Genomic DNA, 14,235 nt, shown 5'->3' on the forward strand with positions numbered 1-14,235 from the left:
GATAATGTGTTGGTAAACTAGAATGAGTGTATTGAAATAGTCTTACTTAACAGTATCCAAACCAGCCAAGACCGTCTGGGTAGTTATTATCTCCCAGCCTCAGGTCTCCAAGAGGAGTGACGGGTATTGCAACACGGGCAGTACTGCAATTGGTAAGGCTCCTCGAACTCAGGAAAGCCTAATAAAAAGACGCGTCTGCACGTTCTGCACTTATATTCCCTGACCCTTTCACACGTCCTATTTGTAAATCGAATAATGTCAGCAGCGATCTCTGGATTATCGCGCATCTTTCCACAGAACGTGTCTTGGGTCATCAGCTTGCCAAGCCTCTTGAATATAATCTCCACAGCAATATCACGTAATCCCCTATCCCCCGGTGGCGTAGTTGTATACGCCAGTTCGATTGCTTCTGGAAAGCAATCCATCTCCCATCCCGCTTCAACACTGGTGCGATACTTCATCGCAGCGAGTCTCTTCAACGCCTCTATGTCATATTTATCAGCGATTTGATACACTTTGGCATGGAACATCATAGCTGATGAATCGGCGGGGGACTCGTAATCAAAACAGTAGAGGAAAAGTGTCATTGCCTTGACAACAGCGGGGTCGAAATCCATAATTTCTATCACTCGCTCAGAACTCTCCTGTGGCTTGTTAGCTTTGGTTCACTTTCACGGAAAAGAGGTGCTTCTCAAACCTTCCACGGCCCATCGAGCTGCTTTTTGAAGTATTCGGAGTGGCAAAAAAGGATGAGACTGTGGACTGCAAAACACCGACCTCCGCATTTAATGACCGCGTCTGAAAGGCTTGTATTGTTGAAATACCTGTTCTGTCAACAACAGTACATCGGACTGGTGATATGAAAACATACTTCTTCAAACATGCGCCAAACTCTTCATGTGGCGGTGACTGCATCTCTGTGCTAGGGGACAGTTTGACTCTGATGTATCCGGGGCGGAATAGTTGGTGCAAGTCAAGAAAAGAAGAAGGAAATGAGGGGGAGGGGACAGCGGAACGCTTTTCATTCTTATTTCGAGGCATAATGGTAAGCCTCCCGCAGAAATTTCAGCCACAAGTTGAGGTCGCTGCGGGGTCACTGATCAACTCGACATTTCATGCGACAAAAGGATCTACTTCATTGAAAACTGAACGGGCTATACTTTGGCTAAGCAGAATAATCACCAATGCTCTGGGAGATGTAAATAAACCGAACTGCCACGTAAGACCTACAGGAAAAGCAAGATAATATTCTGTGTTGCCACTAAGTGCATATAGGATTCGCCCAGGTTTATAGACGCCGCGATTTGTAACCAATGTATTTATCAAATCTTGTATCTATTTCTCATCCGGTGAATAATCAAATGCGCAACATCATCTTGACCATTCAATCTGTACTTGTTCCTCATGCTATTGCAATAAATCCATGAAACGCCGTCCGTCCCCTTGCTTCACAACACTGTTTGGATCCTGTCTGAAATAGTAAAGCCATCCCTCGAGTGAATACGACGGCTGCGGTCCCCAAGCACAGACCGGACAGCGAACTGGACATGGACCGCACAAGAAACTGGCATTATCAGCCAGAGAATCTATTCTCATTGTGAACTTAGTCTTGCACATATAACAGCTGCATGTGTGGATTTCTCCTTGGCCTGATCGAGACGTTATAGCCTTTAACTATCGACCAATCAGTAATTGTCTCTCTAATTCTCATACGCGGAACTGACAAGGTCGGTTGAAAAGTCACCATTCATGGGTAGACTCTCCTTGAATGACTCGATGGTGATTAGCTGGCGAAGCCTCCAGTAAGAGCTATTCATGACGATATCTCGGAGGCCTCGGTCTTCTGGTGGCGTAGTGGTGTACACCGTGGTGACCGCATCCGCTAAATCACTCGCGTACTCAGTGGTCACTTCGGCACTCTCAACAACGCGTTTGAAGTTGTTTAGAGCTTGCTTTTTGAGTGTTTCGATGCCATATTTATCCCCTATCTGGTAGACCTTGGCGTGGAAGATCATAGGGGGCGTGTTGGGAGGGACGTGGTAGTCGAAAGAATAAACAAAACGAAGCATAGCCTCCACAATATTTGCCTCAAAGTCTGTGATCTCTATGATCTTGTCTTGGCTCTCCTTCATTCGGTCAGCCTGTGTTGCCAGTTGGGATACGATGACTCACCTTCCACGGTCCAGTCAGCTGCTTTTTGAAGTAGTCGGAGTGACAAAAAATGACGAGGCTGTGGACTGCGAATTCCTGGCCCTCACATCGAATCACGACGTCTGAAAGGCATTTGTTGTTGTAGTATCTGCACGCGTTAGTGAGTCAGTCAATACAGTACAGAGCGGAACCAGCATATACTCTTGCAGGGAGGTGCCGAACGCTTCGATAGGCTTGGGATCCATTGTTGGCGGGAAATAAGCGACTGAGTGTTTTGGGGGGGAGGGGGTCCTTCGGGTTAGCTGGTAACTGTAATATTTATATTCTTTTGATTGGTATGACGCGAAAGGCTAATCCATGGCGATGGTGTATGATTCCGGATATTAAATTCATGAGGTCAATATTGCAGGTCCGATAGTCCTGGCGACAAAGATCCAAATAGTCAACTCTAAGTGGTACAATGCACTGCATTTCTCGGTCTCTGGCCAAACAGCCTTTCGAGTGAACAAAGTCAAAATGGTACGGCATATTTGTACCAGGATGATTGGCAATTTCAGGACAAAGTTTAAAATCGAGTTGACCGTGACTGTGATAAGGTTGAGGGGTCAAAAAAGGCTTCAGCTTCCACGCCACAAAGGTAAAGAACACCAAAAAAACACATACGGGCAAAATACTCGTCGCCCTCACTGTTGTGAGATTGTTACAGAGATCTCCTCGCCGAGAGAACCGGACCCAGTGCAATCTTCATTGTCGATAAAGTTGCTACACTCCTGCAAATAATGCACCATTCTTAGTCCAAGCACTGAGCGTGGCAGTCCGCAACTGGAATTATCGAGATCACAGTCCTTTACCAGGGCCATTTTGACGTAAGTTTACTCTTTTTGTTCTTTCATCACGTCTGCTGTGTTCCTTCGCGGATCCAAAAAGGAGGTGTGAAGCGATGATCCGTGATTGGAGTTACAGCCGCCGCCTAACGCCTTGGCCCCTGACTGCCGACAAGGCGAAAAGCTTCTGTGTAATAGTGAGCAGTGCTTGGATAAATCGGCAGATCATCACTTGGCAGCTGTGGTCGCCGCTTATCTGCAATCAAACGGGTGGAGCCCGACGTCCCGAGAGTAAGCTGCCAAGTATGGGGGCCAAGACTTCAGGAGAAAGCTTCGAGAAGATCATAGAGCAAGCTATTGCTGACTAGTATGTAAAAGTCTCAACTTTATGCGCTTAATGTAGAAGTGGCGCCTTATTCTTGCTACGATGAAGGTATCCACGGCGCAGATGAGCCCGCTATTCACAATCGAAGTTTTGCGAGGTTGGTGGGCAACCTCTTGTGTAACCATTATGCTTACTGACTGCATTACTACTTATTGTTTCAGCTACAGCCATGGAGATCATACCGCTTATCATTAGTTTCGTCTTTACTGTCCGAAGCTGTTTACTGGCTGTTAATGTGGACATTGTTGGACTTGGCGAGCCGGGAAGATGCATGCTCATGTTTCGTCTTGTCTTTTGTCGTGAGATTTACTCCTCAGCTTCGGTGATCCTGAGTCCTTGGCGGCTTATGGGATGATCCTCACTATATGGGATAAGACAGCTGAGAGAATCGAGTGTCTAATGATGACTATAAAGCCCAGAGCAGAGCGCCTCGATCTAAGCATCGCTCTCAACATCAACCACATTCATTCACTCATTCTTCTTTCCAATCTCTAACGCTAATCATCAACACTATTCATCATGCTCTTTCAGAGCCTTCTCTCCTCTTCCCTTCTCCTGGCTATCGCCCATGCTGGTCCAACTGCCTCTAGCCAAGGTCTCGCCAAGCGTGATGGTTTCCCCGTCTGCGACGACACTTCCAGGACTTACGAAGGTCCCTACACCGACGGCGAAGGAACATACGTGACTTCCGACCGAACTACTCATCCCTACAAATTCCCCAAGGTCCGCAAATGCTGGTACGACTACTTCGTCCTCGAGACCTCCAAGGAGTATACCCCATGGCAGAAAGCCTCCGGCAACATCTACTGCACCGGCACCCAAGTCTGCACTGCCACCAAGCTCGTCGGCAACGAAGTCTGCCAGGAGCGCTCTGAGAGTATCAGTGTCAGCGTTGGTGCTGAGATCGAGGGTTTCAGCCTTGGTCTTGACTTCACTACCACCGACACCGAGTCCAAGTGTGTTCAGGCTCAGGACCTGACTGCTTGTACTTGGGATGATGGCGCTTGCCATACTGTTTGGACCCAGCAGGAGGTCATGAGACAGAAGGGATATCGTCGACAGAGATGTAACTGGGGTAATGGAGATGAGACCCAGTGTATGGATAACTGGGAGCAGACTACACCTTCTGACTTTATCAGCTATGGTTGCGGATCCAAGTGCACTGATACTAATGATTGCGGTAACACTGATGGCAAGCCTTGCTCCAAGTAAACTTTGAGTAATGGGTTCTGCGGAGGGCTCAAGGGCGATTTTTCTTTCTTTTCATCATCTTGATGATGTATTCACTTAGTGGATTCTGGATGGCTTCTGGACATGTAATAGTTTCGGATAAATAGAAATGGCTAGCTAGCTAGAACATAGATACACCTGCATGCAATCAAATCTTGGATAGCGGCAAAATCTGAAGATCATCCCGGCTCAAGTCCCTTACACTTTTCTTCCCAGCATTAGCAAGCATATTATCCATATCCGCCAACAAGCACTTCAAAACATGCTCCACGCCTTCCTGTCCACCTGCAGCAAGACCATAAGCATACGGCCTTCCAATGCAGACCGCCTTTGCACCAAGGGCCAATGCCTTCAATACATCTGAGCCAGTTCGGACACCGCTGTCAAACATGATGGTCAGATCTGAGTCTTTGACCTTCTTGTCCGCAGCGATATCCGCCAGTGCATCGAGTGATGCTATGGCGCCGTCTAGTTGGCGGCCGCCGTGGTTGGAGACGATGATGCCATCAATGCCGTGCTCAATGGCAAGATGGGCGTCCTCGACTGTCTGGATTCCTTTGAGAACAATTGGTCCGTCCCAGAGATCCTTCAAGATTTCCAGGTCGGCCCAAGAACGATATGTGCCGGAGTTGATCACGTCAATCCAAGCTTTTGACTTGATCATTGTCTTTGCATTAGCGAGGACCCTTGCGGCGCCGTACACAGTCCCAGGCCGTCTCATAATCGTCCAAAGCTCCGAAAACTTCTCAGCAATACTTCGCGAGTCATTCTTCTGCATCTCATCGAACAACTTGTTGAAGACAGGATCCGAAAAACCAATTTGGCAGCCTTGCCCCCAGATGAACGGCAAATACGACGTGTCGAGGTCTGTAGGTCTCCAGCCGAGTGAGAAAGTGTCCAGCGTGACGACGAGGACCTTGTAGCCTGAAGCTTTTGCGCGCGCGAGAAGACTGGCCGTGACGTCCTCGAATTGCGGCTTTGGCCAGTACAGCTGATACCACCGATCGCCATCTGCATTCGCCGCAGCGACCTCCTCAATTGTGCGCGTTGCAGCAGTCGATAGAATCATCGGCATGCCGACGTTATGGCACGCTCTCGCCGTAGCCTCCTCCGCATCAGGGTGCAAAATGCTCTGCACACCAATAGGCGCTACAAGCAGCGGACTCTTGTACTTTTCACCGAACAGCTCAACATCAACATCGCGCCTGGTGACATCAACGAGAAAGCGCGGCTTGAGGCGGTATCGGCTGAACGCCTCGCTATTCGCTTTCGCAGTAGCAGCACTACTTGCTGAACCGTAGACATAGCCAAAATTGGTGGCGGGGATCTTTTCCTTGGCTAGCGACTCCCATTCTGTGGGGTTTGTTGAGAAGATCGGTGGGCGGAAGGATTGGTAGATGTCGCGCTGGAAGTTGGAGAAGCTGGTCGGGTCTGGGATTGAGAATGGTTGGCTCAGCCTCTTTGGTTCAACTTCATCTGCCATTTTGAGGTTTCGTGTGAGTAATGTTCGATTGACGGGTTAATTTGATGAATTTGGGGAGTGTCTGAAAGTATGTTGAGGTGAGTGAGACGCGCCTCGGATCTTCCCTAGTCTTTTCTCCTCACCTAAAACGTGCCGAGGTTGCCGATCCTTCAATCCTTCGCTAGAACGTCATGTTACATTTTGCGGGGATCCCATGCCAGTAACATTCCGTAAGATCAGCATTTATCAAAACAGAATCTCTTATTATTAACATTGATAGGCTTGGCGTGTATTGAACCGCACGGCCACTGTTGTAGTAACCACTATATTGATCTCAGACAGAATATTCAATTTCTACAATGTAGTATCTCTGACCTCATACTGTCATCAGCATAGCCTCATCTATGGACTTCCTGAAGTCTAACACGGACCCTAGATCACATTTGGTGATGCTTCCCAACCTCCAATCATTTCATCCTCGCTAAGTAGTCGAGAATCTCTTGAGCAGCCATTTGCCGACCTTTCCATTCCGGATGACGACTCGCAATCTCCCCTGCCGTCTTTCGCATCCCCGCGGACTCCGGTCCAAACAGAATGTCCAACAACGCCCCCTCGAGCTCATCCTCTTTCCATCGAGGCTTTGCTTCCTTGTTGGCCCAACGCCCAATACTGAGCAGCTCAACGCGGTTCGCAAAATCATAACAGTCTGTCCAAGCAGGTAGAAGCGCCTGAGGTATGCCAGCACTAGCGATATTGTTAGACGCTGTGTACATTATCGGGGATGGACTCACCATAACGCTTCATAGAAGGAGTTAGCTCCCCCGTGACTTACAGAACAAACTATACTCTGCGATTCGAGGACAGATTTTGGCTCAGCTACGAGCCAGTCTGTGATACGGACTCTGTCTCGTTTTATGTAAGTCTGTAGTTCATCGGTCACCAAGGCCCATTCGCCAGTATAAGAGTCTCTTTTTGGAGCGTTCCCTTCTTCGTCAGGTACGCGTCCCAGCTTCCACAAAATTTGAAGGGGCTTCCCCGCAGGCTGCATTGTATCAGCGTGTTCGAGAACCTTTTTGAAGGCTTTAGACATTTCATGAGCTTCAGTGGGATTCGATCTGTGATGCGTGCCCAGGTTGGCGTATACAGTTGGACCTTGGCTAAGCCATGCTCCTAAGTCTGCATCAACTTCCTGGATGGGTGGGGCAGCTCGAATGATGGGACCGCATGATGTGAGCTGTGGGGGAATGATGCTGAACGGGTAGTCTATATCAGGACTACTAGCCACAAGGATGGGAAGATTTGGTGGTGCCGGCTTCAATACCCCCAGCTCCATCATCGTCATCAAAGCTATGGAAGTATCGACCTCCTTGCGGAGTATCTCAGTTGTTCTTTTCAGTCTGGTATCTGTGAGTAGAGTGTAGCCAGCCACAAACCCAAAACAGATATTCCATGGGATGAGGCTCCATGGTATAGGATAAGGCAAGGCCGAGCAAGCACTACTGGAGTCAGTCATGTTTTTCCCGCCTGTTGTTGGGGAATCACTTGCATTGGGTACTTCCACAGAGCAGCGAGCTTTGGTTGCACCGGAACTGCAAATTCCTTGATCGTATTCGGCGAAAGTACCATCCACTTTACACTTCGGTGGTGACAGAAGGTCAATCCTTGGGTGAACAGCGGTTCAACGATCGTCAGATCAGGCTTGACCTCGTCGAAAACTCGTTCTGTTTCCTTGTAAATATCAAGAAACTCTTTTGGGCTCCAGGGTATCATGACAGCTGGGAGAATAACGACGCCTTTTGCTGAGTTGACGAGTCCCGGGGTCAGCTCGAGTGTTTCGAAAATTGCCGTTTCTGGACGCTTAGTAGCCGGTCCCCAGCTCGTTCCTTCAATCTCGTGGAACACGAACGGTCGAGGTATCTTCTTCTTCTTCTGTTGAGCTGCGGTTGTTTGCATGAATCTTGAGGCATAATCAACTCCGCTTCTTAGATCCTGGAATGAGGCGATATGAATTTCGACATTTTCAAAGGTAAGACTAAGTTCGTGAGCGGTAGCGAGGACTACGTTGGCTTGGCCGAAGTCACTATTAGTGAACAGCAACAGGCGTTTGCAATCCGTCATTGTGATCGGTCACAAGTGGCTTTGAATACGAGAAATGTCGGCATGAGGGAACAAAAGGCTTTTCCGCCTCTAAATACCGACTTTGAAAGGCATAGGGCTGAACTGGACATGACATGATCAAGGATATGGCCTGCACGTCAGCCACGCCCTAACTTTAAGCATAGATAGCATAAAGAACTGTGCCTCTCTGACTCAACATTACTAAATCTTCAATAGTTTTTCGTTTAGCCGCAAAATGCGTCTTATGGTCGCAGCTGTAGTGGAGTATGGTGAGATTTTTGCGAGAATATGCTTACTGTTTTGGGGCATTTCTTTCATTTTACCCTGCAGCCGTGAGAGCTGAGCCTCCTGAACCTATGGCAGCAGTCCTTGGCAATGAACTTACTTCCCCAAGTGACAAGTTGCCCGCTGACATTCTTAGTCGAATCAAGGGTCATTAGCACATGAGTGAGATGTGTGTGCTGCATATGGATTGGGCCAGTTTCACCCAATTGAGACGTAATTCATGAGGTCTGTGAAACCACCCCGCAAAAATTGCGCGACAGCTGTGATGTTTATTTGGTTCAATAACTAATACCGGCTTCGTTTGTTAGATCATGAGTCTATTTTTGACTGAATTGTAAAGGCGGATTACGAAAGCGGACAATGGCTCAAAGCCCGTATCGCTTGAGTAAGCCGCCTATGACGTCGTAATTTATAAGCCGTGTCTTCGGTTCTAACCCTCCCACCCGACATCCGACCGTCGGTATAAAGGCTGTGGCAATTCATTCTCACTGGCAAACTGGCAAGCAACACAAATCGTCGCCTTTTGAATTCACTTCTCAAAAATGGCTCAGCGACCGCGATTTGACGTGCCAGACGGCAAAGCAGCCAAAGTCAGCATCATCGACTCCAGCTTGAGACTGTCGGGTATGCCGCTCACTCATCTTATGAAACCGGCTATGAAAGGACTCGATGCGATGCCAACACTGACAACATGGTCGTTTCTTGTTGAGAATTCTTCGGGGAGGAAAGCACTTTTTGATCTGGGTGTTCCGAAGGAGCCGTTGAAGAATTTCTCGCCAAAGTACGCTGAAACAATAAGAAGAAATTCGAATTGGAACGTGGATGTTCCGAAGAATGTTGCAGATATTCTTGCTGAAAATAATGTACAGCCGTCGGAGATTGATAGCGTGATATGGAGGTTCGTAGTACGGAATGTCTGCGTTGTGAGTCAGTTACTGATGTTTACCTAGTCATCACCATTTTGACCATATCGGAGATATCACAACATTTCCTGGGTCAACAGATCTCATCGTTGGGCCAGGATTCAAGGAAGCCTTTTTACCCGGATATCCCGCTGACCCAGACTCTCCTGTGCGTGAAGTAGACTTTGAGTAGGTATTACCATCGAACCCTTCTCTCCGAAGTAACTGACATGCTTGCAGGGGCAGAGAGCTGAGAGAGATCGACTTTGAACTCAAGCCTCTCCAGGTTGGCCCATTTCGCGCCTTTGATTTCTTCGGCGATGGCTCATTCTATCTGCTCGACACGCCAGGCCATGATATTGGCCATTTAGCAGGTCTTGCTCGTACAACTACCAGCCCAGACACCTTCATCTTCATGGGCGGTGATTTGTGCCATCATGGTGGCGAGCTACGTCCATCGCAGTATTTACCGTACCCACCGAATCTTTCAGAGCATTTATCGCCCTCAGAATCTTTCCGTCTTCACCTCGCTCAATGCCCCAGGAGTGTTTTCGACGACATGAACATCGAGCGTGGACGAGCCTCTGGTGAAACGTTCTTTGACCCAGCAATTGGCTTTGATAAGGAACTGGCGATAAAGACGATCAAAGAGGCTCAGAAAGCAGATGCTCAAGACAATGTCTTCTTCGTTTTTGCACATGATACGACCATGTTTGGTGTTATCGATATGTTCCCAAAGCAAGCAAATGGTTGGAAGGAAAAGGGCTGGAAGGAGAAGACTTTTTGGAAATTTTTGAACGACTTTGAAGCTGCGCTGAAGCGTTAGAGTATCTAAGCCCTGCTGGTTGGGGTTGAAGTCAGCATGGTTCTGCTGTAGAACAGCTCATATCGCTATTCCCAACTCCAACCTCCACCACCACTACCAAATGCATACTCGGTAGAACTTTTAAGGAAAAGACAGGAATCTCATCAATAGGCGTCGAACTTTCGCAGCGTCGCAGTGTATGGATCCTCGGAATGAAGCCATCATCTAAGAACTCGGCCGCGTGGCCTAATGGCTAAGGCGCTAGATTTCGGCTTTCGAGCAAATCGAGAAATCTCTAGAGATTCCAGGTTCGACTCCTGGCGTGGTCGACTGTGATTACTTTTTACATGTTCTCTAAAATCGACTACCTTTTTTTTGTTCAAGATAGTGTTTCTTAAGTGCCCTCTTATGCTAAGCTGACTTGCTGGTCTGTCAGGCAGTTATTTCTTATTAACATTTTATATAATAGAAAAGTTTATTACTATTCTAGTTAACACCAGGAGATAGGTTCAGGATCTAAGTATTTATATTACTCGCTGTCCTATATACTATAATAAAGCTTCCTAGGACGTAATCTCACAGTATGCCACACACATCGGGTATCTCCCATATTCACTTATTGGCGATGAATAGCCATATCTACAATAACACACCCCGGCAGCAAAGGTGGAGATTGGATTAGCTGAGCCCTCTTTCTTGTGTCTCTTCATATCCTGCGCAGGTACTGTAGCCTTTGTTGAAGCCTCTGGTTTAGTAGTAGAAACATCACCTTTCTTGTCGCTCTTCTTGGGAGCTTTAGAGGCTGGTTTCGTAGTTGATGCAGTCTTTTTGCTTGTGAGATATGAGTTGAATATCCTTAGAATACTTGTAAATGTATTGGGAAGAAGATGGAGAGAAACCAATACGGGTCGAAGGTATTTATACCTTTTGTGATGCTGTGAATCAGAGTTACAGCAGAAGTGAGCAAGTGCAAAAATGAAGATCTGATGAGACTGGGACTTGAACCCAGGAGGATTGCTCCACCAGGAAATTGGTGTTAAGGTTGACCTTAACCTGGCGCCATAACCAACTCGGCCATCGCACCTAAGCCAGATGGCGGGTCGAAGAGAATCAGTGGCTACAACAGCGCAGCCAGTTTCCCGAGCATTCATGCCCTCTATGATATAAATCTTGCTGTTAATAACACCAACTTCTCAGCTTTAGATACGCGCAGGTGACAATTAAAGTCAAGGTTGACAGCGGTCTGTGACGAAGCAAGTTGCGAACGATATGCATTGGGTTTCAGTACTCTGTGCCATTGCAGAAGTTTCTAGGCAAAACTTTGCATCTCGAATACATGTTGTGTTTCTATTCCATTTGCTGGCTAGCTAAGATTAACCACATCCTTATATGATTCGGTGCTTCTCATGGACCTTGAATGTGATGTTCAACTCATCACACCCGCACTTACAGGGACAGTCAGTCCCCGGCACACTTCATAACCTAATTTCGACGTATCGGCCTTCTTATCGGTCTTAGTGATAGATGCGATGTCTTTCTGCTCTTGTGAGAAACCGGTTTGTCTTTGGATCCAGAATCGGGCTTGTGTGCCTTCTGGGCCTTGGTTGAAGAAGATATTGTGTTAGGAATATGGACAAAAGCTTAGATACAGTCGTCGAGCTTAAATGCCGAAAGTTCTGATTGCTGATAGTGATTTCTCCCGGGGGTGCCCTAAAGCTAGTTATATACTTATCGGGGTATTGCTACTGAGTTACGGAGCATGTTGTTAATGCTGCATCAGAGAGGATACTTGGCCGCAAAAATAGATTACTTCCTATTTGAAGCCAAATGTTAAGTATCGGAGAAGATAAAGGGCTGATTGTCTTTCGGATATTAATATCATTTGCCATTATAGAATCGCCCTCCATTCGCGTGGATAACCTCTCATTAGGGAACTTCTAGGCACGGATAGGCGATTAATGCTTATAATCATGAACAAACAGAAATTCATTACTTCGTATCATCGAAACATCAAGACAGATGCACAACTTGAACAGTCCATCCCACTGAAAATAAGCCGCAAATCCTTACAGTGCTTTCTCAATCTACAGCTCCTCGGTTCCCTCAGTCTCCTCATCTCCCCCAGTCACAGCCTCCTTCTCAGCACCTTGCTTAGAAGACCTCTGAGCATGCACCTCAACAGTGATATGGTCCCCTATTTGCACCTTACCACCATAGCCAGAGGTATACCTGGCACCATCAGCCGCCTGCTTCTTCTTGTCCCAGTTGCTAAAGTCAACAAGGTCATCTACTACAGTTAGCTCAAACCCTTTCACGAATCAAATCAACTCACCTTCGCATGCATCCTTGCCAGGCTCAACTTTACTCCCCGCAAACAAAGGCGCCAACCACGTAACAACACCCGGTGCAAAGAATGCACTCCCATCAATCTCAGCGATGAACTTGCGCTCCATCTGCTTGCCCTCCTTGACAAGCTCCTCATGGTACTTGCGCACCGCCCATGGAAGCTTCTTATAATCCGTGCGCATGACCCTGAATCCATCGGGATGCATGAAACGATCGAAATCCCCAGGGTACGGAAGATCGCGACCGTCGTCTGTCTTCCAATGGTTGTCGAGGAAGTCCATCGCCCAGGCTATTTCCTTAGGTGCGCGCGAAGGATCTTGGACGGTGTAGATCTCAGCTTCGAATTGAGAGCTGACACGACAATCAGTCTTCCAGAGAGATTTCTCGTGCGCGGCGTCTGCGATGCGGATCTGATCCATTAATGCGTGGGCCTTGGCCGTGTTGCCGTTGACTTGAGCTTCAGCTGCTTGGCGCATGATGTCGAGTCTGGCGGTGTCGCCGATCTGAATGTCGATGAGCTGCGCCGTCGCCTGCGAGGCGAGCACAGAGAGGATCGCGTTGGTTGGCTTCATTTTTGTTGGTGGTGATGAGATTGTGAAGTGAAGCGGTGACAGGCTGACAAGGCTGGATGTGAATATTTATTGCAACGGCGCTCGGTGATTTCCTGATGGAGAAATTACCGGTTCAACCGCTGAGCCAATGACTTGTAGTGGGATCAGCTCTTGGTGCCCCGGAGCGGGTTATTGATTTTACTGTTTGATAAGGCTGACACGGACGGCGCTTAGCTTGACTCGAGGTGGCACAGCTCACGATAAGTGTAAGATCAATGCATGTAGTCATGGTGGCACTAATATTAGGCAGTAGTGCCCATGCACGGCCTGAGTCATTGAATAATCTGGTACTTTAATCACCAAAGGGAGAAAATGAATGGTTCACCCCTCGTCCCGCAAACTACCATATCAAATCTGAACATGTCAGATCAATCACCATGCGCGATTCTTCCGGAGTCTATCGAAATTCCCCTCATTACGTCTACAAAACAAGACTCTACACTCAATTACTACGGTCCTGTTTACGACTCACTTGCTACTGAGGCATCCAAATTCCTCGCTCGCAATGCGGATGCAGCAGAGCAAGATTTGGAACCCAAAATCAAGGCGTTCCTAGAAACCACGCAAAACGACTGCTCGGGCAACACCGAAGAGAAAAAGGCATGCTGGCTTACCATCCGCATTACCAAGCCTTGTACCGCATTTAAAATCCCCAGATGGCATCAAGATGGCCCCATGTTTGAGTACGACAAAGGGCGCGAGGATGTCGTGAGGAGCAAGTATGCGCTCACGTTACTCGGACCGTCTACGCTCATGTTGCAGCCGGATGAACATGTCTTCAAGACGCAGCATGAAGCGGAAGCGCTGTATTACTGGTGGCGGAATAAACCTGACGGCCCTGAGCCCTCTGAAGACGAGATGTATGATGCAGACGATCTATTGCGAGAGTCGCTTGGTACTGCATTCAAAGACAGTCCTAGAGTTCAGGTCGGACACGGTCAAATCGTTAGGTTCAGTTGGGGGAGGGATGATAGCCCTGTTCATTCAGAGCCGGATCTTGTTTCTGATAGGGTATTCATGACTGTGCTGTATGGAAGTGAATCGGAATTGCGAACCATGAGTAAGTGGAGAGAGGCGCCATACGGCGAATATTCTGTCGAGTAGCTGTCTCTTGCC

General features: G+C 47.8%; 8 protein-coding genes and 2 non-coding genes across 10 annotated transcripts; 4 read left to right on the forward strand and 6 right to left on the reverse strand.

Annotated features, from left to right (window-relative positions):
* Positions 1 to 46: 46 nt before the first annotated feature.
* FMAN_13249 (uncharacterized protein) lies at positions 47 to 1,041 on the reverse strand (the record flags this gene model as incomplete). Its single annotated transcript, XM_041832694.1, has 4 exons — positions 47 to 143; positions 235 to 644; positions 698 to 824; positions 872 to 1,041. 4 exons carry the CDS (start codon positions 1,039 to 1,041, stop codon positions 47 to 49), a joined length of 804 nt encoding a protein of 267 aa, XP_041683132.1.
* A 366-nt stretch (positions 1,042 to 1,407) lies between these two features.
* FMAN_13250 (uncharacterized protein) lies at positions 1,408 to 2,396 on the reverse strand (the record flags this gene model as incomplete). The annotated part of the gene is made up of 4 exons (XM_041832695.1): positions 1,408 to 1,674; positions 1,725 to 2,126; positions 2,173 to 2,299; positions 2,353 to 2,396. 4 exons carry the CDS (start codon positions 2,394 to 2,396, stop codon positions 1,408 to 1,410), a joined length of 840 nt encoding a protein of 279 aa, XP_041683133.1.
* A 1,483-nt stretch (positions 2,397 to 3,879) lies between these two features.
* Positions 3,880 to 4,572, forward strand: FMAN_13251 (uncharacterized protein; the record flags this gene model as incomplete). The annotated part of the gene is made up of 1 exon (XM_041832696.1): positions 3,880 to 4,572. The coding sequence occupies one exon, from the start codon at positions 3,880 to 3,882 to the stop codon at positions 4,570 to 4,572; it is 693 nt and encodes a 230-aa protein (XP_041683134.1).
* Positions 4,573 to 4,738: 166 nt separating this feature from the next.
* Positions 4,739 to 6,073, reverse strand: FMAN_13252 (uncharacterized protein; the record flags this gene model as incomplete). Its single annotated transcript, XM_041832698.1, has 1 exon — positions 4,739 to 6,073. The coding sequence occupies one exon, from the start codon at positions 6,071 to 6,073 to the stop codon at positions 4,739 to 4,741; it is 1,335 nt and encodes a 444-aa protein (XP_041683135.1).
* Positions 6,074 to 6,519: 446 nt separating this feature from the next.
* FMAN_13253 (uncharacterized protein) lies at positions 6,520 to 8,170 on the reverse strand (the record flags this gene model as incomplete). Its single annotated transcript, XM_041832699.1, has 3 exons — positions 6,520 to 6,796; positions 6,844 to 7,548; positions 7,608 to 8,170. The coding sequence occupies 3 exons, from the start codon at positions 8,168 to 8,170 to the stop codon at positions 6,520 to 6,522; spliced, it is 1,545 nt and encodes a 514-aa protein (XP_041683136.1).
* An 827-nt stretch (positions 8,171 to 8,997) lies between these two features.
* On the forward strand, positions 8,998 to 10,183 carry FMAN_13254 (uncharacterized protein; the record flags this gene model as incomplete). The annotated part of the gene is made up of 3 exons (XM_041832700.1): positions 8,998 to 9,353; positions 9,406 to 9,546; positions 9,598 to 10,183. The coding sequence occupies 3 exons, from the start codon at positions 8,998 to 9,000 to the stop codon at positions 10,181 to 10,183; spliced, it is 1,083 nt and encodes a 360-aa protein (XP_041683137.1).
* Positions 10,184 to 10,397: 214 nt separating this feature from the next.
* On the forward strand, positions 10,398 to 10,491 carry tRNA. The gene is made up of 2 exons: positions 10,398 to 10,434; positions 10,456 to 10,491. It is a non-coding gene; the product is annotated as a tRNA-Arg (tRNA).
* A 655-nt stretch (positions 10,492 to 11,146) lies between these two features.
* On the reverse strand, positions 11,147 to 11,246 carry tRNA. Its single transcript is given in 2 exon segments — positions 11,147 to 11,190; positions 11,209 to 11,246. It is a non-coding gene; the product is annotated as a tRNA-Leu (tRNA).
* Positions 11,247 to 12,246: 1,000 nt separating this feature from the next.
* FMAN_13255 (uncharacterized protein) lies at positions 12,247 to 13,080 on the reverse strand (the record flags this gene model as incomplete). Its single annotated transcript, XM_041832701.1, has 2 exons — positions 12,247 to 12,449; positions 12,495 to 13,080. 2 exons carry the CDS (start codon positions 13,078 to 13,080, stop codon positions 12,247 to 12,249), a joined length of 789 nt encoding a protein of 262 aa, XP_041683138.1.
* Positions 13,081 to 13,479: 399 nt separating this feature from the next.
* Positions 13,480 to 14,223, forward strand: FMAN_13256 (uncharacterized protein; the record flags this gene model as incomplete). Its single annotated transcript, XM_041832702.1, has 1 exon — positions 13,480 to 14,223. The coding sequence occupies one exon, from the start codon at positions 13,480 to 13,482 to the stop codon at positions 14,221 to 14,223; it is 744 nt and encodes a 247-aa protein (XP_041683139.1).
* Positions 14,224 to 14,235: the final 12 nt, after the last annotated feature.

This window comes from Fusarium mangiferae (assembly GCF_900044065.1).
Source record: "Fusarium mangiferae strain MRC7560 genome assembly, contig: FMAN_scaffold007, whole genome shotgun sequence".
Lineage (NCBI taxonomy): Eukaryota > Fungi > Ascomycota > Sordariomycetes > Hypocreales > Nectriaceae > Fusarium > Fusarium mangiferae.